General features: G+C 49.0%; 7 protein-coding genes across 7 annotated transcripts, besides 1 other annotated feature; 5 read left to right on the top strand and 2 right to left on the bottom strand.

The window, feature by feature from the left end:
- Positions 1 to 457: 457 nt before the first annotated feature.
- FPSE_04797 (uncharacterized protein) lies at positions 458 to 2,274 on the top strand (the record flags this gene model as incomplete). Its single annotated transcript, XM_009257915.1, has 4 exons — positions 458 to 535; positions 591 to 1,578; positions 1,628 to 1,944; positions 2,005 to 2,274. The coding sequence occupies 4 exons, from the start codon at positions 458 to 460 to the stop codon at positions 2,272 to 2,274; spliced, it is 1,653 nt and encodes a 550-aa protein (XP_009256190.1).
- Positions 2,275 to 4,421: 2,147 nt separating this feature from the next.
- Positions 4,422 to 4,478: a microsatellite.
- Positions 4,479 to 5,293: 815 nt separating this feature from the next.
- FPSE_04798 (uncharacterized protein) lies at positions 5,294 to 7,120 on the top strand (the record flags this gene model as incomplete). Its single annotated transcript, XM_009257916.1, has 5 exons — positions 5,294 to 5,329; positions 5,460 to 5,544; positions 5,607 to 5,656; positions 5,713 to 6,844; positions 6,909 to 7,120. 5 exons carry the CDS (start codon positions 5,294 to 5,296, stop codon positions 7,118 to 7,120), a joined length of 1,515 nt encoding a protein of 504 aa, XP_009256191.1.
- A 742-nt stretch (positions 7,121 to 7,862) lies between these two features.
- On the top strand, positions 7,863 to 11,969 carry FPSE_04799 (uncharacterized protein; the record flags this gene model as incomplete). The annotated part of the gene is made up of 1 exon (XM_009257917.1): positions 7,863 to 11,969. One exon carries the CDS (start codon positions 7,863 to 7,865, stop codon positions 11,967 to 11,969), a length of 4,107 nt encoding a protein of 1,368 aa, XP_009256192.1.
- Positions 11,970 to 12,673: 704 nt separating this feature from the next.
- On the top strand, positions 12,674 to 14,690 carry FPSE_04800 (uncharacterized protein; the record flags this gene model as incomplete). Its single annotated transcript, XM_009257918.1, has 2 exons — positions 12,674 to 13,217; positions 13,273 to 14,690. 2 exons carry the CDS (start codon positions 12,674 to 12,676, stop codon positions 14,688 to 14,690), a joined length of 1,962 nt encoding a protein of 653 aa, XP_009256193.1.
- A 182-nt stretch (positions 14,691 to 14,872) lies between these two features.
- FPSE_04801 (uncharacterized protein) lies at positions 14,873 to 19,882 on the bottom strand (the record flags this gene model as incomplete). Its single annotated transcript, XM_009257919.1, has 7 exons — positions 14,873 to 15,616; positions 15,666 to 16,339; positions 16,391 to 17,225; positions 17,311 to 17,557; positions 17,607 to 18,831; positions 18,882 to 19,729; positions 19,788 to 19,882. The coding sequence occupies 7 exons, from the start codon at positions 19,880 to 19,882 to the stop codon at positions 14,873 to 14,875; spliced, it is 4,668 nt and encodes a 1,555-aa protein (XP_009256194.1).
- Positions 19,883 to 20,239: 357 nt separating this feature from the next.
- FPSE_04802 (uncharacterized protein) lies at positions 20,240 to 21,060 on the top strand (the record flags this gene model as incomplete). The annotated part of the gene is made up of 4 exons (XM_009257920.1): positions 20,240 to 20,258; positions 20,319 to 20,433; positions 20,486 to 20,590; positions 20,646 to 21,060. The coding sequence occupies 4 exons, from the start codon at positions 20,240 to 20,242 to the stop codon at positions 21,058 to 21,060; spliced, it is 654 nt and encodes a 217-aa protein (XP_009256195.1).
- Positions 21,061 to 21,820: 760 nt separating this feature from the next.
- Positions 21,821 to 23,650, bottom strand: FPSE_04803 (uncharacterized protein; the record flags this gene model as incomplete). The annotated part of the gene is made up of 4 exons (XM_009257921.1): positions 21,821 to 22,751; positions 22,814 to 22,941; positions 23,003 to 23,388; positions 23,542 to 23,650. 4 exons carry the CDS (start codon positions 23,648 to 23,650, stop codon positions 21,821 to 21,823), a joined length of 1,554 nt encoding a protein of 517 aa, XP_009256196.1.
- Positions 23,651 to 25,045: the final 1,395 nt, after the last annotated feature.

Raw genomic sequence — 25,045 nt, 5'->3', positions numbered from 1 at the left:
TGGAGGTGGGGGAAAGGCCTGATTGGCATGAACAGTTATGAGACGACATGAGAAACTGACCAAGTACGGATATAATAGCGGATACAAACCATTATTAGAGAACTTGTTATAAGTTGAGAGTGACAAGCAAAATCATTCGTCAACTGGAACTTGTATTATTATTCCAATTCTGGCCCCCAAATATTGATTCAGGACGAACAACCGTCGAGCCAATTGACGTAGAAATGACCGAACGTGCTCTCTGGATCAGCTGTGAAATGACATAGACCATTCTATTCAGTCGCAGTGGCTGGTTGTCAGCATTTGTCTCTGGCGTAAAACAAGGATAGGGCCAACATGCCTCAAGAGATGATCGGCGACATTATGTCCGCTAGGTCTCCGTTGCGTCAACTCTATTCTCGACACGAATATTGATGCGAATTTCTGTTTGTTCCATTGATCGTATTATGCCATCAATATGAGCTTTTGTAACAGCGCCCAACGATGTAGCAATCCAGCCGAGAATGTGCAAGACCCTGATATGAATGGAATTGGGGTAAGAGCTGTTGCTGCTTCAATTCGCCATCTACAAGCTAACATGGTCACTATAGGTCGTCTTGTCCTTTGTCATCACGGCGGCCATATCGGTGTTTGTAGCCATAATGGCTGTGGTGAAGCGTGGAATCCCCAAGCAACAATACATGCGTGTCGATGAGAAAGTCCTCTACTGGATTGGTGTCAGGAAACCAGCCAGCGATGCACCTAGCAATCTTGGATACCAGTCCCTTCTCCTCGCGCTGAGCGATCAGATGTTGGCTGTTGGTCTGTGTTATCTCATCGCCACATATGTCCAGGTCTTTAATGTCTCGTTGTACTCTTTCCATGTCGGCGCCCAGCTGGGATATTTATCATCCTGTGTTCACTTGTGCACCCTTTTGGTTCTCAAGTCATACTTCAGAAAACATCCCAAGCAAGCCATCTTAAGGGGTGCCCTAATGATGATCTTCATGGGACTTCTAGCTTCAACTCTTGCCCTCGACATCATTACGTTATCTGAGCCACGCGCAAGATTATTCGTTTGCGGACTGCATAATCCAACACGGAATCGCCTGGAGAGGTTGGTGCCCAGGTCCTTTGGAATAGTTGTGCTATTGATGTTTATCTATTGGAACGCGTTCAGGTCAATCAAATTGGACGCCTCGCTTAGTTACAGCCCCGAGAGCAGAGCGTTGACGAACATAGTACTACAACGAATCTACTCGAGCCATCAAGGACAGGCAGATCTTCAGGCCTACTTCGAACGTAGGGAGGACAAGGTTCAACGTGACAATCGAAAGAATGCCACAATATTAGAGCAACAGGCCAAGTCTTGGAAAGCCTTCAGCATCGTCATACCGCCAGTTATTGGGGAAATGTTTGGCTCAGTTCTGTCCGAGCTCCTGATTGCCATCTGTTCGTTTTGTGTAGCTATATACTCGCTGGTCACTGGTCTCTTTTACCAAGGTGTCGACACTAAAGAGCTCTTCACCGCAAGCTTTGGTCAAATTATGCCCATGCTCTTGCCAATAGTCATCGCCTTGACTGCTATCGAGGTTGGCAGTAAGTTCTGTACATGAAACTGCTCGACTAACTGCTAACTATATGGTAGCTATTAAGAACTTTCGGGGAATAGAGATCGAAACAGAGATAAAGAAGCAACCTGCTTCAATACATGTTCCTCCAGTACTCGAGGGTGTTGCCTCGTCGAGCCGAGCCTTGTCCCAGGGGACACAGAGGAATTTGACAAGCATTGCAGAAGGGGGTCCGCCGAAGACTTACGGAAACTCCATCATGCCTATGGCTTCAGCATCGTATAGTCAGCCAGACCTCTCAGGCAATGCCGGATTCGGCTCAAGGGTCGATTCAATGACCAGATGGATGACCCCTCGAAGGACAAATACACTCGAGATTGAAGAAGGCAAAACAGTAAGTTTCCCCCTTCCCGCCCAGCCTCGATCACAGGGCAACATGGCTGACTTTCTCTAGTTTCTTTTCCCTTCCCAAGAGCCAACGGCCGATATTCTTGACATAGCTCTCAGGAGTGCTAAAGTAGCGACGTATACTGCCATCTGCTTTATACTTTTCTTCGTTGCCGGGTTTATTGTGCTGGTCTTTTTCTTCTATGAGTTTGCTGTGCCAGCTGCGGCGGGTTTAGTGTTCATTGGATTTATCCTTGATCTCTTTTGGTCAATACGAGGGGTCAATGAAGTAAAACGACAGCGAATTGAGAAAGAAACACGAATGGAATGGAACTAGAGAAATGGATGTATAGTGTTGGCGAGTTATCCTTCTTAGTGAAAAAAAGTGATGATCCTAACCGTAGTATAACAGAAATCCAACAGTAAAAAAAAAAAGACATGTCCGTAAGGCCACGGATGTATAGTGTTGTCGATGGTGCTAGTTATAAACTTAACGTATTTCTTAGATCGAATGAGTCTTCATTTATAAGCTTAACCTATAAGGTCTTACAACTTGTAGCATTATCTTCTTGGAACAATGTTGTTATTATGAAGTACTGTGTATTACTCTTTGTAATTCACTAGTCCTAAGCTTTCTGAAATAACAAAAGATTGAGTTTATATCCTCACAATAAGCCATTCTTCGTCTTGGAATGGTGAGTAATTGATGCTTAAGTCTTGCAAACCTGTCACAATTGTGACTGTCCGGTACGTCGGGTCAACGTCTTCCCCAAGGAATCCCTGGAAGCCTGTGAATAAACGTACGGAGCGACCGCAATCATTCTTCGGAATGTTCCTGTCCATCTTGCGCTCACTGTTTCCACAGGGTTTGGAACAGCACAAGGTATTCATGGCAGTTCTGTTGCCAACTTCGGCACCAAAACGAGCAAACCTTGCCTGTTTTTCTTTTATGCAACTGACCATATTGAGTGATACATGATTTCGTTTTTCGGATTTCGTACACTTCTTAATAGACAGAGAGGTGGTATGCATAGAATGCTATCTCCTAGATAGTTCCGAAGAAGAGCAGGTCTTTAGACTATGCCGAACGCGGTTGTTAGGCAACACTGAAGAATGGCGTACTTCGTCGCCCCAAGACGTAGTTCTTCAGGTGCAAGATCTGTTCGACAGCTTGTAGGATTACGCAAGAGAACATGTTTGGACGATTGAGGATAGAGACAAGGAGCGCGAACGAACGAACTATATCGCCGGTACGTCTGAACAGGCTGTTGCCAGGTCATGGGCTCACGGGTACTCGCTCCTCGCTATCTGTGGCCGAGAGCCGCATTTTGAGAGTGTCAAGGATGGCGCTGGCATCTTGAGTGGTATGCGAGCTTCAAGTGGTCTGGTGAGGAGCATCTTAACTTCTATGGCTTCATTCGAAACGAATAGCGCAAATGCCTCGATGAAACCCTTGGAGGAAATAACCAATTTCAACCAGCTCCTACTGGCCAACGCTGGGCCCTGAACAAACGAAGCGGTCAAGAGTTAGTACCCCCTGTTCCTGGCTTGAAAATGATGACTGATTTTAGCCCAGGAACTATTCGACTCATGGCTACAAACAATCAAGCCTGTGGTTGCAGTAGTCCTTGGCCAACGAGAAGACTTTCCCCACCGAATTCGTGCGTTCGAATCACTATCCCCATATTTCAATCTCTAATCTAAATGTAGGTACCTCAAGGAAGTCGGGCTACCGAGGACAGTGAAGGTCGCCGGTATTGAATGCGCAACGGTCGTCATACCTCACTTCCATCCTGGAAGTTATGAGAAACGCCACAGCGTCGAGCCAGGACAAACTGTTTTGGTACCCATGGGTGGCGACGTGGGTATTTCTAGGCACCGCGGTCTGTCTCCTGTCACAATGCGAAACGCTACGTGGATCGCGACATGACTTTCTCATCAAACTCAAATCAGAGACAGATGTAATACTGGAAAAGGCAGGATACTTCGAAAGTCTAGCAGCAGCTAAAACTGAGTTCGCCGTTGCGAAAAGTGTCGACACGTTAGCGATAACGACTTCTAAGCGGTTACGAGGCATGGAGTCCAACAACTTATCGGGGCAGGCCAATGTATCCATCGTCTCAGAGGATAGGCGAAACGTACTTGATGTATATCTCGCACAGAGGTACTTCAGAAATCGCTTCACTATTCGATACAGCAATAGAGGTGATGTGTTCAAGGAAGAGATCCCATGATGATTTCGAGGCAGACATTTACGAAAAATATGATACACGTTCCAAGTTAAAGATATGATAAAAAAACAAAAACATTTGTCAAGACTGGGACTCGAACCCAGGCATCTTTCGATACTGCAAACCCAGGTAACCAGGCAAGAGAGTTTCTTGAGTGCAGCGCCTTAACCACTCGGCCATCTTGACTTGTAGTGTGTATAGTATAAAATTATCATTTTTTGCAATTAGTCTCCTACGCACATTGGCTAGTAAGAAATAAAAAACAAAATAAAAATAAAATAAAAACAAAAAGTAATATAAAAATAAAGATTTGATAAAAAAACAAAAAGTACTGTCAAAACTGGGATTTGAACCCAGGCATCTTTCGATACTGCAAACCCAGGTAACCAGGCAAGAGAGTTTCTTGAGTGCAGCGCCTTAGACCACTCGGCCATCTTGACAATGTTTCCTTGTGAAAAACATTCACAAATGGGAAACTATGGAACTATCACATGAAAGCTCCTGCTGGAAATCAGGATATCAAGAAAGGCAAGTCTCACTGAGAACCTGTAAGTAATTGACTTGATTCTACTCTGTACGTGGCTTGTCATAACGCTACTACCTAGGATTGATAATCCGTTTCTTGTCACCTGACAGTGCTGCGGCGTTGTTTGTATACTGCTCATGTAAGGCATCAACCACAGAGGAGGACCCCACTCTAAGAGAGCCAAATTCGCAAACTAAGTCCTTAAGTATTAGCATGCTCTTAGGCTATATGTCCACTAAATGTGGCCTAATATTTCTATCAACCACTATAACATCGCCTGTTCTTTTGTAACCTACCTTGTAGGTGCCTGAAAGTTCAGTAACCTGGGTTCCTGAGGAACTTCCCGTGCAGTGAGTGCCCGGCTACCCTACCTGCCGCCCGTAATATGGACCAGACCCGCCACGAGTGCCTTGGATGTGACCCAGCTAGGTCATCGCTCGTTGTGTGAAAAAAATCTGGCACTAACATCCAACTTTTGGGATCTTCAGGCTCCAGAGTCCCAACTTAATAGTTCAACGACTCCCAAGTTTGCGAGGAGAACCCCTTTAGCAAAGAAAAACAAACACCCACAAGGTTTGAGTCAAGTCAGAACCGCCAAAATGAGTGACGCTCAGGCGAACGAGGCCGAGAAGAACGTAAGTCGAGTCGAGTCCAGTGCCCCTCTTCTTTATTTCTTGTGTGGTGTTTGCCCCGCGATACAGAAATTAAAGACTCTGTCATGGAGTAATAAACAATGGCGACAATCGCTGATAATATCTACAACAGATTGAGATCTGGAAGGTCAAGAAGCTCATCAAGCGTCTTGAAGCCGCCAGAGGAAATGGAACCTCAATGATTTCCCTCATTATCCGTAAGCCGCTCAACCCCTTCGCCTCCATCTCGGAACGACGCACTAACTTGCGTGTCCTTTAGCTCCCAAGGATCAAGTCTCTCGAGCTGCCAAGATGTTGGCTGAAGAATACGTACGGTCTCTTCACTCCAACGAAACGTCGCTGCAGCGGCACTAACAATGTTCTAGGGTACCGCCTCCAACATCAAGTCTCGAGTCAACCGACAGTCCGTCCTGTCCGCCATTACCTCAACCCAGCAGCGTCTTAAGCTGTACAACAAGGTCCCCCCGAACGGCCTGGTCGTCTACTGTGGTGAAATCTTGACCCAGGAAGGAAAGGAGCGAAAGGTCAACATCGATTTCGAGCCCTTCAAGCCCATCAACACCTCCCTTTACCTGTGCGACAACAAGTTCCACACTGAGGCCTTGGCCGAGCTGCTCGAGTCCGACCAAAAGTTCGGTTTCATCATCATGGATGGTAACGGTGCCCTGTTCGGGACCCTGAGCGGAAACACCCGTGAAGTTGTCCACAAGTTCTCTGTCGATCTTCCCAAGAAGCACGGTCGTGGTGGTCAGTCCGCTCTCCGTTTCGCCCGTCTGCGAGAAGAAAAGCGTCACAACTACGTCCGAAAGGTTGCTGAGTTGGCTGTTCAGAACTTCATCACTGCCGACAAGGTTAACGTTGCCGGTCTCATCCTTGCTGGTTCCGCCGATTTCAAGAGCGACCTGAACGCCTCCGATCTGTTTGATAACCGTCTTGCGACAAAGGTCATCAAGGTTGTTGATGTTTCTTACGGTGGTGAGAACGGTTTCAACCAGGCTATTGAGCTGTCTTCCGAGACCCTTGGCAACGTCAAGTTCATCCAGGAGAAGAAGCTCATTGGGAAGTACTTTGAGGAAATTAGCCAGGATACCGGCAAGGTCTGCTACAGTATCGAGGATACCCTCAAGGCCCTTGAGCTGGGTGCTGTCGAGACTCTTATCGTCTTTGAGAACCTTGAGATCACCCGCTGGGTCCTCAAGGACAACAACGGTAGCGAGATCATCCTCCACACCACCAAGCAGCAGGAGCAGAGCAACCGAGACAAGTTCCTCGACAAGGAGACCGGCCAGGAGATGGAGATTGTTTCCCAGGAGTCCTTCCTGGAATGGATTGCTGAGCACTACAAGGACTTTGGTACCACCCTTGAGTTCGTCTCTGATCGATCCACCGAGGGCAACCAGTTCGTCAAGGGCTTCGGTGGTATCGGTGGTCTTCTCCGATACAAGGTCAACTTTGAGCAGCTCGCTGACGTGAGCGACGACGACGAGTACTACGACGGTGAGTTGACAACATTATGACTGAAACAAACCTCTTGAGTCTAACAGAAAACCAGATTGACCAGCAGATCCCCTCGTGACCAGCGAGGGATCGACTCAAGTTCATCTGTCCACGTACAACAGCAGTGCCATGCGCCCTGAGGCGCAGAGGTCGACCGATGCCGCGCCGATGTCAATCGCCCAACAGTGTTTGGTGGAGAGGGACAGTCTCTCGCCTCTCCATTCTTCCCACCAGGCATCGCGACCCAGTCCGCTTCGCACAATGATGACGGCTTGAGTTATGATCGACGGGAATAGAGGTACATAGAACCCTCCAATTCCTGCACCTCAAGAAACCAGAATGTCAGGTCTAACGGCTGGTAGGCCCAACCATTAAAATTGAAGGATAGCGGCGGCACGGTGACTAGAGGATCGTGAAGGCCAACATGGGCAAATCAATGCCCGGCCTGAAGATTTGTCAGTATTTGAGGAGAATCGGTGTGGGATGGCTGCAAGGCTTCTTATATAGTAGTCATGAGCAGGCACGACATGTCGAGTCAACAAAATACAAGTCGCTTGTATGGCCACTTGAAATGTAAAACGTGATGTGACCAGTTCTACTTAGGTGTTCTCTTGTGTAGCCGCAACCATTGACATTTCGCTTAGTAAAAGAACATGTTCAGGGGAACGAACATATCTCATGAAATTGAGGCTAGCTAGATTGTCTTTCGTACCGGGACCGCGTATTCTATACAGACCCGTTTCCGGTGTCTCTGACCTTATTAGCAGGCGCTGTGTGGGGGTTCAAAGATGGGCGCAGCATGACATGGGTGCGCTACGTCAACGCAACCTCCAGGTCCCTGGCCTGGACTGCTCGTACCGAGTGCAATGGCCTATCAACGGCCACCTCCATCTCGTCAACATCATTCCAACTCATCTTCTCACCGTCATATAATTCTCCTTTTTCTGCGCCATAAAAGACTGCAGCTCAGTGTCAACTGAAGCTGTTGTCCGGCGCTCCAACATAATTATTTCTTATAATGCCCGAATCACAGCCTGACTCCCCGCCAGCAGTGGCCAACCAGGCTGGCCGCGCTATCCCCGTCGGCCTCAACGAAGCAGCACTCGACTCCCCTACCTTTCGAGTAACCGCTGCCAACTTTAGCGATCAAGTCGATGCTATCGAAAAATGGCTGAACGGATACGCCCAGTCCACCTCGAAGCTCCTGCACGATATCCTCGCCCTTGAGGAGACCATCAATACATTCCTCGTAAAGACGATGCCCTCGGTGTCTGACGGCGTTGTCGACAATGATTATACGTTTCTGGCCTTAAAGAGGGTGGGTGATGGCTGGCGCGAGTACTGGATACAGATGATAAGCACAATGAAGAAGATGGATGGGACAGTCGTCGACCCTATCCGGCAGTTTATTGTCAGCGACCTCAGGAACTTCAAGGAGTGCAGGAGGGCTATGGACCAGGCGCAACGAACCTTTGACTCGACACTCGCTCGATACGTCAGCCAGTCCAAGACAAAAGAGCCTTCAGCCTTGCGCGAGGATGCCTTTGCCGTTTTCGAGACACGAAAAGCGTACATCAAGGCATCGATGGACTACTGTCAGCTTGCACCTCAGCTGCGCTTTAGCATGGACAAGCTGTTGGTTAAGATTTGCAGCGAACGATGGGCCCAGCTGAGACGAACTAGAGAAGCTGCTGGCGACACAAGCCGTTGGAACCAGGAGATGGGGCGCATCCAGGGTTGGTCAAATGAGATGGGAGCGTCTGAGATGGTATTCAGACGGGAGTTGCAATCTGCCCGAAGAGAAATCGGAGAGAACGCCCTCACGGGATTTAAGCCATCCCGCGAGCTTGAGGATTACAGTACTTCCACCGTCCCCTTTCTTGGTAGTCGCGGTCCTATCACCGTTCGTCTTGAGGAGGGTGCTACTGTTGTGTCCGAGAAGCAAGGGTGGCTGTTCCTCCGAGTGCTTCAAGGAAAACCAGCAAGACACACATGGATCAGGAGGTGGTACTATTGCCGCGACGGCATCTTTGGCTGGTTAATACCTGGACCTCTGGGAGTTCTGCAAGGCGATGAAATCGGCGTTCTGCTCTGTAACGCAAAGCCAGCTGTTGCCGAAGACAGACGCTTCTGCTTTGAGGTCAAAACAAAAAGCCAGACCATCCTACTTCAAGCTGAAACGCAAGGTGAGCTTACGGAGTGGCTGGAGGTGTTTGAGGTCACGAAGAAGCGCGCTTTCGAGACCACCATGAACAGAAACAACGCTTCTTTGCCCGGATCCATTGACCCTGCATTTTCGATCTCTCCTCCAAGCATTCCTGAGTTCTCGGCCAAGTCCCTGGATGCACAAATCGGTATTTACGACGAGTCAACTCCCAATATTGATCGCACGAACACACTGCCTGTACCTGGACCAGAAGGCAATCTCAGCACACGACAGAGCTTTGATGTTAATGGCAGCCTTTCTCGTCGTACTATAACTTCTTTGAGTCGAGATCTTGCCAGAGAAGAGGGTGAAAGCGGTCGTGAGCATGCTGCCAGAATCATCCAGAAGCTCGACCTACACCGCAAAGCTACTTTTGGCAATCAAGGCCCTGACGGAATGCAGGGAGGGTCGGCCTCTACCACTGGATTGGCAAGTATGATGGCTACTAGCCACACACTCCCACCGGGATTCCCAGGTCCAATTGCAAGTACGTCGAATTTCAGACAGACGCCCAGCATGCTGCCGTCAGTTGACACACAGGCTGGCAACTTGGCCCCGGCAACTCTAGCCAAGCCCCCCTCCATGACTGGACTTAGTCGCATCGCCGTTCTGACAGCGGGAGATCGCCAGCCTGTGGGTAACAATAGGAAGCTTCCCGCGTCCGTGGTCGCGAACTATTGGGGAAGTAGTCTCTGGGGTGCCATGAACGCACCAGCCCAACCTGTGCTCCCTAGACTTGACGAAGATGACCCTATAGGTGTCGTCGTGCCTGGAAGCACAGTCGGCCAAAGCTTGCAACGAAAGGATACGGGCGAATACTTCCCTAGAAACTATCCTTCCGAGTTGCGAGCACAGCACGCTCAATTTAGGCTGCTGTTCCCGGATGCACCTTTGGAGGAGAAGCTGGTACTTGTCTTCCGAGCTGCATGGACTGGATCTCCTGAGCGAGGTCCAGGTAAACCAGATATGGCTGGCGATGGCCGTATATATGTCACACCCGACAACATGTACTTTTATGGACAACAGATTGGACTTGTCACTGCCTATAGTATCAGCCTTGATATTATTAGTGAAGTGACGGCAGCCCCAGGAAGGGACTGTGACTTCATCTTCTTACACCTCAATGAGAACGCAAACGAGACAGGTTATACCAGAATTACTATCAAGGTTTTCTTGGATGACCTGGGTCTCCTCCACACTCGTCTTAATCTCTTGATTGATGATATTCAGGCTGAGGAACCCATGGATGTCGAGGCTATTATTACCACATTGATTAATCTCGAAAAGGAGGAGTATGATCGACCAAGTCCCAGTGTTGAAAGCTGGGAAGAGGTATCGGCAAATACACCAATGGATGATGGAACGTCAACTGGTCGCCCGGTTGCTCGTCGTATGGAGTTCAGTCCTCCGTCACGGCCTTCAAGATCGCACCCGCGACATAATCACAAACTACACCTACCAGTTCGTCCTGTCATTTATGAGCCAGAAGGCATGAAGGAGATGGCCGCTGAGAGACACTTTGAAATCAGTGCCAAGTCATGTTTTCACGTTTTATTCGGTGACAAGAGTTTTGTGTTCCCGAAGCTGTACTTCGAGCGACGAGCCCAGCAGATCGCCCAAGGACCGTGGGTGCTGGTAGATCAGGGCAGAATGAGGCGTGACTTCCAGTTCAAGGTTGACTACAAAGATGTTCTGGGTCGGTCAAAGACGGCCGACGTCAACGACTATCAAATTATTGATGTCTTCAGTGACCACGTTACGTATGTGGTGACACATGTCAAGACAGCCTGGCATCTACCTCACTCAACCTGGTTCAAGGTCGTGACAAAGGTTGTCATCACCCATGTAGCCAAATCCAAGTGCAAGCTGGCTATATACATCAAGACAGATTGGTCAAAGAACCCAGCCCTATCCAAGAACCTGATTGACCGTCAGGCAATCCACGACGCTGCTAGTGATGCCGAGGAGCTGGCTGAGGTTGCCACAGATCAGGTTCGAAAGCTCGGGACGCGAAGCCGAACAAATAGAGCGATCCAGGTCTATGGTCAGATTGGGCAGCAGACTGAGGTGGTAGTCTTCTCACCAGCTGCAACAGACTCAGCAAAGAAGCAGGCGATCAAGCCCCGGACTCTCACGACCATGGTTTTTGAAACTATTCGGTCTTTTGGAGAAAGTGCAGTCTCATCAGTCATCATGTGGGCTATTGCAGTCCTGCGCAATGTTTTCAACTTGATCACTGCGCAATGGATCATTCTGGCGCTGCTTGGATTCAGTACACTCACTAATCTACTGCTTACTTCAAGTGAGACGTCAGTTTGGTGGAAAGAGAGGAGAGCGGTAGGGTTCATGCGCGATGTTGGTATTCGGCCCAATACCATGATGAGCAAGGCTATCTACTTTGCTGATCTGCATGAGGCGTCGGGTAACAACCAAGCTCTATCCTTTCCCGATAACAGCACATGCTTTTCGACGTTCAAGGACCTGCTGGACACGACAGACATGGATACACCATGGGAAGATGCTGGGGCCAGCTTGGCTTCGCCTACGAGCCGTGCTACAGCGCGCCGACTTCGACGAACAAGGCAACGTCTGGGGACGTATCGACATGATTTACTGGTTGCTATGAGGGTAGTCAACAGTATCGAGCGAGAGATGCTTCAATCGGAGTGGGAGAATTGGCTCGTTGATGAAAAGCTCCTCTGTGAAGACCTAGATGCTATGCTCGATCAACAAGACGAGACAAAGGGACGAAAGAAAGGATCCGAAAATGGCAAGGGGTCTAAGGGGCCGCAAAAGGTTACGGAGCCTATACCAGCTCAGAGACGACAAGTCCTTGAGGAATGGCGAGATAGTTACTGCGGAAGCTGTAAGCAGGACTACCAAGTTGTGATGAAGGGGCGAAAGCTGTCTGTTTTGTAATCACACCGTATATGAGTAGCAGAGTAATATTATTTAGCAGCTGTACACGCAGATATTTGAGAGGTGAATAGAGCTCTCCCTCCCACCTTTACATAGATAACAAATTTCATCTGTCATGAAGTAGTTGGGTATGCTTACTTTGTACTATCTAGAGTGTTCTAGAAGTTGCTTACTCATTGTAAGTACATGCAATGCAGTGTGAATATGCATAATTCATCCCGTCTCTCTCTTATTTCGCGTCTGCCACCAGGATGAGATGATCCGGGGGTGTCTGGGAGCCTCCAGTTAGTCTATATCCGAGAATTCCGAATGTAGCAACAGCGGCGGGTCGCTCGGCGGGCACTAAGTTATAGTGGAAGCGTAGGGCTTGGCCACTGAAGGTTTGTCGTTTAGGTGACGTCAATACGCGGATTCGGGAATGACGGCAGTTGATCATGACCGATTGAGTCCGAATAAGTAAAAGGCCTTCTTGGTTTCTTTCTTTATTCGGGTTGGTTCTCTTGGCCATATCTCATCTTAGCCTCCTTCTGACGTCTTCATCTTTTCAACTGAAACAAATCCCTGCTTCCTTGTTTTAATCTCGACTGTTCTATAATTTGCGATACTCTGTTCTTCTTCCAGGAAGCAAGTACGCCGCTACTCTCAACTCTTACACTGTCCATAATCCGCATCAACAACTACATCCACACCGAATATCACCAAGTATGGGGGGTACTCACCATGAACCTCTCGGGGCCATGGGTCCTGTCGAGTGGGAACAGGTGCCCCAAGATGATCTCAACGAATTCATCGCCGACATCTTCTCCGAGACACAGACTGTTGTAGAATCTATTCCGGGCCCAGCACCAAAGGAATCCTCAACCACCGGAGGGCGCGCACGTTCGAAGACGGAATCAGCGGCTTCAGCTCCAGAGGCCAAGCGAGCTCTGACGCTACGACAGACGGCCGAAGCTATCAGCCATTCGCAAGATCTACAGAAGGAGTGGAAGGAGATCAAAGTTAACGCCAAAGATAATCCTCTTGGGATCAACGTCTACAAGCTTGGCGCCAAAGATGGACGAGGCGCATGGTTTGCCCGAAGAAGTGTACATGAGGGACTCTCGTTTGACGACTGGAAGAAGGGCCTTTCAGTTGAGTTTTCGGAGACGATGAAGGTTCAAGGTGCTCCTGGCAGTGGTAACATTCGTGGCATTGGTGCCGATAAGCGGGTTGAGGAGAAGACCATCGGCGATCATGGCCACCTACAAGGTAAGTCGAGTCATACGATCTGTACACGAATACTTCGGCAGCTAACACCCAATAGTCTTTCAACTATCTGCCCAGTTCCCAGGCCCGACTGCCCCACGAGACTTTGTGACGCTACTTTTGACTTCCGAGACCTCCGTAAGCCCCGGCCAGGGATCACGCCCTCTTCGGCAGTATATGATAGTATCAAAGCCGTGCGAGCACCCCGAATGCCCTCCTCGTCAGGGTATCATCCGTGGTTACTACGAATCGGTTGAGGTCATTCGTGAAGTCCCTATCGACAACTTTGCATCCAGGAGATCACTGTCGTCGGCCGATTTACTCGAACGAGACGAGAACAAGTTATTAAGCCAAAACCCCGGCACTGAGCCGAAACCTCTCAACAAACCTCCTACGGCTGTTGAGTGGCTCATGGTTACCCGTAGTGATCCTGGTGGTAGTGTCCCACGTTTTCTTATCGAGAAGGGAACGCCACCAGGAATCGTCGGTGATGCTGGCAAGTTCCTTAAGTGGGTGACTTCGAAAGCAGCGCATGGTTTTGCAGAGCCTGAAGAACCTGCTGCGGCTCCAAAGACAGCCGGAGGCACTGAAGCACCTGTGTCAGAAAAGCGACAGCCTTCAACTACACCAGCCCCTACAACTAACATCGAAGCGAATAAAGTTAAGACTGTCAATTTGCAGAACCAAGACGACCCATTCCCTGGAAGCAATGGCCTGTATGGCGTTATAACTGGTGCCATAGGTGCTGCCAGCTCTTACATTCCTACTAGCTTATTGAAGACTTGGGGAACTGGGTCTGACATGGCGTCCTCGGATACTAATGGATCGGACATTCATGCCATTGCTGAAGAGCACCACCATGAGGTCGATAGCGATACCTCTTCGATCCGGAGCTTTGCGTCTGCGCTGGAGAAGAGTGTGACCGCTGAGGGCAAGGCAAATGGAAGCGCAGTTGAGTCGCACTCTGAAACTTCCCACTCCAATCCACAACAGTCGCTGGCCGACAAAGAGCTTAAGAAGCTTGAGCACAAGAAGAAGAAGCTCGATGAGAAGCTGGCCCGCATAGAGGAACGTCGGCAAAGCAAGCTTGTCGGTGATAAGGAGAAGGATGCTGCTGTGCTGGCCAAGCTGCGCGAGAAGCATGAAAAGGAGGTAGCCAAACAGGAGGAAAAGTATCGACGCGAAATGCGTAAGCTCGAGGAGAAGCGTGAGCGAGATCAACGCAAGGCTGAAGAGCGACGACGCAAAGCGGCCGAGCAGGAGGAGAAGAACAACCTGTCTCTTGAGCTCGAGCGCGTACGTGCAGAGAGAGATGTCGCTCAGCGTCAGATTGAACTTCTTGAAGGCCAAGTCGGAGAGTTGCAGGCACAAAACACAATGCTTGTTCGCAAATTGGGTAAGAACGGTTTGCTGGACGGCGTTGATTCTCCAGCGTCGTCTGTCAAAAGCCTACAGCGAGCCAACACAGAAATTTGAGATACCATTGTTAAATATTCAGTCCTACTAGATAGGGGGGGGAGGTTATGATGGACGACTACTACTATCCACATGCGGCACGCATCACTGTTTTACTGCATGGCGTTGAGGTGCACTTATTTCGATAAAATACAAATATCATCAAATCATTACTTTTTTCCCGCTGTTACTCGGTTTTTTCTCTATACTTGTGTTATCTTCTCAAGAGGCTGTAATAAAAGACCTGACATGTGTCTCTGTCCATTATGTAGAGCGCTGCTTGACATGTTGATACTCTCACAAAACTCGGCATTGGCGTGGTGTCTTGTCAAGGCAGCAGATGTACGGATAACCCGCGACAAGATAGCAAAGACCTCTGGCTTTGATGCGTACCCAAGAGGTCCATCTTCTTGACTTGCCAGACTTTGTGTTGCTTCCAGGCCTGCGCTTGTCCACGTTGTCAACGCTTCAAGAGTAGAATCGAAGTCCCACTCAAGGCTTTCATAGACAGAAATCCATCTCTGTGTCTCTCTGACCTCGTCAACGAAGAGATTCTGTTCTTCGATCACGAAAAGGGAGTCATCAAACTTCATCGCCTCTTGTAGTTGATCCTTGACAGGGATGACGTTCAACTCTGGGCTTGGGTATCGTGTGTCGCCCATAATACGACTCACGATTATCTGGCGGAATATGAGGTTGTTACTGAACCGTTGTGCAAGCCATGAGAGGAGACGATTGGCAGCTTCGATGGGGACGAGGGCTTGACCCAGAATACTCTTGACAGCGGCAGTTCCAGCGTCGCGGATTTCATCGTCATCGTCGTTGAGGGAATCGTAGAGGGCGAGGATGGCAGGAAGATGTTCTTCGCCAGCCCAAGATTGCTCTGTTCCAATACTGTTGAAGAATGAACAAAGGGATTCAACAGTAGCTAAACGAGTATCGAAATCCTTTATAAAGTTAGCAAAGACTAAAATTTGAGCCCAACTTTTGTCTTACCTTGTCATCCGTACCAGCGTCAGCGACCATGTGGCCCCAATTCTTGACGCCTTCTGCAGAGATGGCCTTTGTCTTGCTCAGTATGGCTGTGATACAGCCACTAATTCTGACAATGGCGTTTGCGAGCGCCGGGTTCAGAAGGCTCAGGGGGAGACTGTTCCAGACCTGCGAAAGCAAGTCTGCTGAGACCAGATCAAAGTTTCCGCTCTTGATGACTTGGTCGAGAATGTCGGTAAGATTTTGCAAAGCAATAACACGAGGCTCTGCGGGGCCAATCTTGAGACAAACATCACGGTAAAGGTTGCAGAACTGGTTTACCTCTTGCTCTGAAAGGCGAGAGATGTTCCAGAGCTTGGGGATAGTCTCGAGGCCGGCGACTATAGTGTTAACACCCATAGTCTTGCTGAGAAGTAGGGCGTTGATGTCCTCGACCTGGCCACTGCCCTCGGCAATAGAGTGTACTTCATGGATCACACGCTGTGCTCTGAGTAAAGCGCCTTCCCGCTTGTTAAAGACTGGGAACTCGAATTGGAGACGCTCAACGGCACCAGGCCGAGGAAGAGCTCGTACCAAGTTCACGACTTCGAGGTATGTGGCAGGAATTTCAGGGGAATCAAGGACCTGAATCTCACGCCAGTACTCAATCAGGAATCCGGACAGTTTAGGTGTATCCTCTGTTCTTTTGTTAGTACTAGAATCTGATGTGTAATTGTAGTTTATCTTACGCTGTAGTCGTTCGGGCATAACCTCGCTCAATCGGTCAATAGTGTACTTGAGTGCCAGGAGAACACCATGGACGTGGTTCTGGACATTTCCAATTTGAGAACGAACAGACGCGGCAGCTAAACTAGTAATAGCATCAAGCCACTGGGCATGTAGAAGACAGGAGCAGAGAGTTCGAGCCGCAATCTCACGAACATGCCACACAGGACTAGCCAAGTACTTGGCAATGTGAATCTGGAGTTCCTCGCGGAGGACTTCGGGTGGGCCAGCTCTTCGAATGATATCGAGTGCTGGGAAGACTGACTCTGCTGCTGCTGAACTTGCGGCAATGGAAGCCATCATCTGGTGTCCCGACTTGAGGAGGTGAAGTAGAGTCGTGGGCAAAGATGGATAGCGGTGGTAAGCGATGCGGTTGGCTTTTCCATCCCAACCTGCCTCCATGGTGGCCTTGCTCTGGTGGGAGCCGAAAAGACAATCAATGAGACTGCGAAGAAGAATCAAGCCACAGTTTCGAATCGCCCAGAGCTCAGACTTGAGGCCATTCGCTGCCAGCTCGAGACATTGCGGTAGGAACTTCTCAGACTTATTTCCAATGGACGTCAAGAAAGAGCTCTTGAAAATCTCCTTCAAACAGTTGTAAGCGTGGACTTGAGGGAGATTTGAGCCATCTGTCTCGGTAACACGGGCTTCTTGACTGGCGATTGCCATAAGTTCTGACATGACTTGTTCAAAAGAGGGCTTAGCAGCGTTGGCGGAGAGAACGCCTGTCATCATGGCAGGGATACCAGCAGAGCGTCGAGTCGTTGACACTTGAGCATTGATGGCTTCTAAGGTACCCTTTTGCGAGTCAGTTTTAATGTCTCTCAGAATCGGCACGCTCTATTTGCGAAGAGAAATTGATTGTCGCGGATATTTGACTTACAGAGTACCATTTCTCGAGCAGAGTTGTGCCGCTTGCAGCATCATCTTCTCCCTGGCTTAAATGCTTAACCAGCTGGCAGCATGTTGAGAATGTCAAGGCGACGGTAGTGAAAGCGCCTCGATGTCTAAGAGTGGCGAGTTGGGTGAAGGACAGGTTTCCTATCCTTTCATAAGCCTCTCTAGATGGGCAAATTCTGCCTTGGCGAGATCGTTGCTTAATAGACATAATCAAAATTCTCATAAGGTTACTGCCGTTTGTTAGCCAATCGAGTACAGTAAAGATCTTTGACAACTAACCTTGCTTCGTGAACTGATCGGAAGCTATAGCTTAGCACATCCTTTGTGTCGATGCCGTCAACCTCCTCCAGCTCCTGGGGAAGATGGCCCTCGGGCGAGTCGTCGCAGAGAATGTCACGAACAGCTGCCCAAACCCGCTCACAGCAGGTAACAAGAGTCTCCTGAAGAGCTTGTACGGACTGCAACTCACTCTCGGAGAATTGGAGCTCTGAAACTACCTGCCACATGTAGCACAGAGATGCAAAATCTCCGTGGAGCGGCGCGTCTAGCACTGCTCTGCCGAGGTCTTTCTCAGCCACCCCTAACCGACCCTCAAGACCGCCAATTAGCTTTGAAAGAAGAGCAACACGTTGCTCCTCCTTCTCGGAGAATCGGTACAATAGCTGGGATACTCTAGCTACACCGTCTGAATGATCAGCTCGGGCGGTCTTGTGGGCAAGCTCTTCAGATCGCTTCAGCAATTCGGTAAGCTCTTCAGCGGGGCTCATCTTGTCCTGCTGAGCCATGAGATGGAAGTTCCTGTAACGGCTGTCCGAGAAGATCCATTTCATTACAGTAGCTGCATGGCTTCGAATATCGTCAAAGGGGTCCATGATCAGGTCAGATAACGCTCGGAGCCATGAACCACCGAACTGATCGAAGAAAAGTGTCTGATCATCCGCAGTCTCCCACGTCTTTGATTTTTCTCCCTCCATTCGAAGAATGAAGGTGACTGCCTTGAGCGAAGCGCTGTGCCGTTGGTAAGACGCGGTGGGTGTCAACTCGCTACACAAGAAGCTCATATACCAGGAGAGGAACTTCTCGTGGTATTCCAGGCAGTGGACCAGCTGGGCTTCCGGGAGCGAAATCAAATTGGTTCGATATAGGATGTGTTGAGACTCTTGTGTTTGTCCTGGCTGCTCCTTTTGCTTGCGGGCAGCTGCTCTTGGGATGCTCTTCTTGAGCACGAATATAGCACCACGAACTCTCTTGAACATATCTCTCACCTTGCCAGCCACTTCATTTCGGAACTTGGCATCCGAATCAGCAAAGTATGTTGCCAAATGCTTTCGCAGCAGAGAAAGAGCCGTTGACGAGTATGGTCGTGTTGTTGATGGTGAACTCATCAGTAGTGACAGAGCCAGTGATCGAACTTCGTGAGATGGGTGAGCCAGAACACTTTCGAGCACCTTTTCGTCAAGTACAATCGATGAGTCGCTGTCTACAGACTTGTCGTCCCCCAGCGCTATGATCACTATTAGTAGGGACCAGTAAATAGCACATCCATGAACGTACCGGGCTCTTCCACCAGACCAACCTTCTTGCCAATCTCAAGTGCAGCCAGTTGTAACAAAGCTGGGAGGTTAAGATCAATCTCATCTCCTGCAGAGACTGCTTCATTTTCGTTCATTCTCTTCAAAAAGCCCAAGGCTTCTGCCTTGTCGGCCTTGAAAAGGGGTAAGAAAATATAGTTCTTCACAGACTCCAAAATCGACGGCTCCTCGTTGACGGCCTCGAGAAGCCATTTGTGCCATGTCTCGATGCTCAGCTGAACTTGTGTGTCTTGTTGGTCTTGGCTTCGTAGACCACGGTATAAGCTGACGATAAATCTTCCTGCCGTAGGGCAGACAAAGTGAAGCGTCATCCAATGGAACAATTCGAAAATGAATGGCTTCCACGCATCCAAAGGATCGTTCGAGTTATTCTTTTGTTGGAGAGTGACATAGCTGGAACGTATCTCATCCAGGGTGACAATATCCTTGGTAAGGAGGTGATCCAATGCCTTGATAGCAGACTTGGCCAGAGGCTTGGATGACTTTCCAGTTACGACAGATACCAGGTTGTCCAAGATGGCTGCTTTGGTCGCTTGGCCTGCTTGTTCGTCCGGGTTTCTCCTGATGAGCTGAGGAAGCAAATCAAGAACAAGCTTCATGGAACGGTGATTATCCGACTCATTCCACTCAACATAAAAGTTGAAGAGCTTGATAGTGACGTCTCTAGAATACGCCCAGAGTCTCAGGCTCTGAGATTGCGACTTTGACGACTGTTCGACAAAACCACAGAGTTTCACACACGAGTTGCCTGAAGATCCTCTAGGTTGAGCAGCGCCTTCAAGGAGTTTTGTGAAAATTGACTGAGCCCAACTACAGATGATTTTTCTTAGAATATTTACATCAAAATGGTCTTGGAAGAATTGCGCACCTTGCCTGGTCTTCACTCGGCTGTTCCTCGACCCATTTTGAGATATGATTCGAGTTGGCGATTAAGTCGTCAACTTGCTGGGACGTATCTTTCATTTTGGTGGTTGAACCTGCAGTTGCGGAGCGTGGTACAACACCGAGCGATTTCAATGCCTGAAAAAAACAAGCAAAATCCCCAGAAATCTGATCAAGTCCCAGATTCTCTTAGATTCTCCTTCGCCTGATTAAATCGTCCTCGCAAAAGCTTGACTGACTTCGACCGAGTGCCATAGGTTAGCTCTCAAAGTTTCAATCACGTGAAAGTTGTCGTGAGGAAAATCTGCCCTTCCGAGCCCCACTTACCTGCGCACTTTCCCACTAAATCGAAAAATCGCCCGCTGGAAAGATTCTTTTCCTCAACCCACGTTCTGATCACCATTAGATTATACGCCTATCTATTGGGAGACTGCCAAAATGTCTAAAATCACAGTCGGTACGACACATTCATCCAGAGAATATCTTCATTTTTAGCAGACTGCTAACCGCGATGCAGCTAATGTCCGAACCCAGGTCGGAGAGCTCCTTGAGTACTCCAATGAGACCAAGAAGCGAAACTTCCTCGAGACCGTCGAGCTTCAGATCGGCCTGAAGAACTACGACCCCCAGAGGTAGCTCTCAACGAAATGAATACACCTTCTTCAATGGCTAATTTCTCTACAGAGACAAGCGTTTCTCTGGCTCCATCCGTCTCCCCTCCATTCCTCGCCCCAACATGTCCATCTGCATTCTTGGTGACCAGCACGATATCGACCGAGCCAAGCACGGGTAAGGAGCTGTTCTGAAATGTTCTGAAGAAGTGGAGTCTGACAAATATTTATAGTGGTGTTGACGCCATGTCCGCTGATGACTTGAAGAAGCTCAACAAGAACAAGAAGCTCATCAAGAAGCTCGCTCGCAAGTACGATGCTTTCGTCGCTTCCGAGGCTCTGATCAAGCAGATCCCCCGTCTCTTGGGTCCTGGTCTGTCCAAGGCCGGAAAGTTCCCTACCCCCGTTTCTCACGCCGATGATCTCACCGGACGTATCAACGAGGTTAAGAGCACCATCAAGTTCCAGCTCAAGAAGGTTCTCTGCATGGGCGTCGCCGTCGGCAACGTCGAGATGACCCAGGAGCAGCTTGTTGGTAACATCATGTTGGCCATCAACTACCTTGTCTCCCTTCTCAAGAAGGGCTGGCAGAACGTTGGAAGCCTTACCATCAAGGCTTCCATGTCTCCCCCCAAGCGCCTGTACTAAGCGTGTTTCTTTGGCCTTTGCCTGAGATGGTTCGGCAACTGAGTTCGCCGAAATGCGGACCGTACAGCTTAGACTAGGATGGCAGGAAAAATAAACACAACCGAGACAAACCAAAAACGTTTTAAGACATTGATAATAGTGAAAGTGACGTAATTAAACCCGAGTTTTCTAATAGAGCTCGGCCGGGTTTGTAGCTCGGTGCACTGGTGTTAGTTAACAAGCTAAATCGTGTTTGTGCTTTGTGTTGGAGAAATATCTATTTCTTGAAACTGTATGCTTCAAACCACGTTCAGTAATGAGGGTCTCAAACATGTCTGCATCAAATGCTGAGGAAGTAAAACATATTTTACATGTGAATGCTCAAGCTAATAGCCGATAATCGGATAAATAGCACGGTTCAAGCCAAAATAACACATCAACCGTTGGATTTGATTTGGCTCGCTTCTAAATCCCTGTCAAGCGACTTCAATGACGCGAGCCGCTTTTTATTTATTTACATATACGTAGTGACAATCTCCGACACATTTATTGCGGGGGTATAAGCAGGGTTGTATAAGCGAAGCCTCTTGGTGGGGGAAGAAATGCGTATTGCAAATATTCAGGATATTTCAGATGATTGATGCTAATTTCAATGAGCCGTCAGTGGAGATATGAAAATGGAATATTCATAGGATTTGCCCCATGAGTCCAGAAAAAAATGGATCGTCATTAATGTTCTAATTCATTCGTGACAAAGGAAAAGATTCGTGCCCCCTTTTTTTCACTTTGGACAACTTTTTGTTACCCTCCAAGCGACGAGCCCCCGTCGCCCAATAACCCTGGCCAGGGTGTCCCAAACGCCATCGTCCCCGAAGTCCAAATCGTCCAGGTTCAAATGTTTCCTGTAACGCCAAACCTCTCTAAATCGTAGCCCCTCCAAGCCCTTGTTAGATAGGTAGGGATCCAGCCACGTCGCTGATGCTGGGGCGATGAGATATGTGCCGTTCTTCTCCTTCAGATACTCCTGGTTTCGTCTGTCGGCGGGAGTGTCGCATGTAGCGAGTTGACTGAGTTGCTCCAGGAGTAACTCACCCTTGAGACCCATAACGTCTCGAGTCGTCAAGAATTCATTCTTGCCATTCAAAAGCCAGATAGGCGGTGTATAAGTCTTCCACCAGATCGCCTGAGTCGCATCTGGTTGCTGACTCAGGAAGACCTGCCCCGGCACCACTCCTCCCTGGTGGTAGATACCCATCAATGAGCCAAGAACAAGGTTAAAGCCGATCCAAACTGCTGTAAAGATGTAAAAAACTGTTTGGTTTCGAGGCATTCGGATCGACGACAGAAATAGCGGTACTGTCGGCAGTAGAAACCTCGCTTCTTGATGCTGGAACGCCGATAAAACAACTAATCCAGACATTGCAGACCAGAGTCGGATGGAGGGCTTGGGCCTAATTACCAATAATGCGGCAGCTGGTCCCAGCAGCAATGGTAAATTCCCCACCAAGTGCTGGTACCAAGGATGAAGGCCATGCTGGGCCAGATTCTCGGTTGCTGAGTTGTACTTGAAGTTGTTAAGAGGGGTGATCACTGGCCTATGGATCAAGTCGGTCCATGTGACAGAATCTGGCAGGTAAAATGCGGTGTCTAGACCGATTGCGATGACAGTTGTCACTGCTGCAGCTAGGGTCAAACATACGAGAGAAGTAGGCCTTGGATGTATTAGCATGTGCATGTGCATATATTCCCCGCCAAGCGCAAATAGGTGACTCACCTTTTCCAGAATACTGGAAGCAATCGAAGGCCTGGGACGACAAGAAACGCTGGGAATGTGATTCGGTTGAATACACCAAACACTGCAACTATTCCAAGTACTGTGGCAGATAAAACACATGACCGTTGCTGTGGGTTGAATTTTGTCAGCTGATATCCCTGTTAGTGGTGATGGTGTGCAGTAACGAACCCGTGGGTCAGCAACTCGCTGGATCAGAACAAGACTCCACGCAACAACAAGTGTTTCTACTGAATTTGAGAACGTGTGTGTCTGGTAGGTCCAAGTCACGTAGGACGATGCGACTAGGAGAACGGCAACACGGCGGTGCTTCGGCGAGGGGATCAACTCGTGCAACGCCCAGTCTTCAAGAACGAAGCTGATGGCAAACATGAGAACGCGCAACGTCCAGAAAACCGCAATAGGTGGAATCTCGCCATCTTGTCCATTGCCGATCCATAGCCATCGGAGAAGAAGCATAGGAAGACCGTAGACAGGCCATAACGGAAAGACGCTTCGGATAGGGTTTTCGCTCGTGAATTCCCATGTGTGACGAACGGGATAGCTAAAGATTTGTCCTAATTTCAATGGTTAGTGACAGTATTCCCAGTAGTACGAACGTGGCATGCAGGTAGATCGTGAACGCATCTATATCGCACCGCACTGGTGTTTGGGGGAGCGCTCTGCTGTGCGCCGTAGTCCCCAAATACTTCCGGGAGCGAGCGACGTACCAGCGATGACCTCAGGACCTTGGAAGTTCTCGTCCGGGTGTAGATAGCTGGGTGAAAGCGCAAACCACAGCCTGATAAGGACGAGAGTAAGATATGTGCGCCGCCACATAGTTTGTTCAGAGGTAGGAAGTCGAAAGTGCGATCATGAGCTTGGTGTCAAGGCGCAAATGCATCGAGCGTCCGCAGGACGAGGGCCAGGTCGTCGAATCGCAATGCGATTAAAGTCGACTCAATAGCTGGCGCAGAGGTGTCGCAAATTCGAAAGTGGGGAGGTCGTTCAAGAATTGGGTCGGCCTAGAATTCGAGGCGAAGCAAACAGTAATCGTATCGTATTCGCAGAGTATGCATGCGGTTCTGGAGCTGCTGGTCTGGAGGACGGAGAAAGGTAGATTGTCTATTAGGTGGATGTATATATTCAAGATACGACCCCAACGCTACAAAGGCTTTCGAGAAAGAAGAGGGACAGACGATGAATCAAAAGAAGAAATGGGGGGAAGATGGATGAGTGATGTAGGTAGGTGAGAGTGTAAGTGCAGTGCAGGTGTAGGTACTAGGTAAAGGGAATGGTGAAAAGGTATGGAGCTCGAGATTCAGGTCAAGTTTACCTAAATCATGGAACCTCTGGAAGTGACGCCCGCCCCCCACTGATAGGATACAGCACCTCAAGAGTGTCACCACACATCACCTCATGTCTTTATGGAACCAGGATCTCATCATGGATCAGCACAGAGAGGCCCCAGGGCCCAGGGGGAAACATTTCAGGTCAAGGGCAAGCGCCAGCTTACAACGTGGCCAGTGGGAGAAGACGCCGCGTGCCGGGATGGGCAGCGCTAGCTGAATCTGATGGGCCTTGGGCTACGGGCACCTAGGGGAAGGGATGATGAGGTGGACGGCACTAGAAGCTTTTTTTCTTTTCTTTTAGGGGCTCCCTGGCTCCCTGGCCTTGACCTGGATTCAACACGGGACGGACAGAACAGGCCAAGACAGGGGGAGGCGATTCCTGGGGGCCTCCTGAAGACGATCTATTAAGTGTCTTGTAGACGATCAATGCATGTAATTAATTGTCTTGCAAGTGTTGAGCATTGATAAGTTGCAGAACGCGGCTGAGACCTACTATCGTGAATGGTATTCTTTATCAGGATCCGAAACACAACAACGTGCTACAGCAACCAAAAGTTTAACGCCAGGAGATGCAACCTCTAGAAAACCAAACAACAAGAGCTCTACAGAGTAAAGCCTTGTACATACATGGATGCCATGGATCTTCCATTTCATCTGACCCACGCTAAGCCCGTTGCAATTAAAGATCAAAGCATTATGGGTGTTGATTTGTCAGTTGACAGCCACCGGCTTTGAGCAATTACCGTGACGATGGCAATCTTGAATAATTATTAATTACACCTTATCCCGTTTACTCCATGATGGCCTAATTACTTGGTAGTGACGGCATGCCAATGCAGGCCTCCATCTCAATACGTTAGTTTACAAAGTCTCCCCCCCCCCC

This window comes from Fusarium pseudograminearum, chromosome 4, assembly GCF_000303195.2.
Source record: "Fusarium pseudograminearum CS3096 chromosome 4, whole genome shotgun sequence".
In the NCBI taxonomy this organism is placed as follows: Eukaryota; Fungi; Ascomycota; class Sordariomycetes; order Hypocreales; family Nectriaceae; genus Fusarium; species Fusarium pseudograminearum.
The sequence above is the reverse complement of the archived record's forward strand: the minus strand, read 5'-3'. Positions and strand labels throughout refer to the sequence as shown.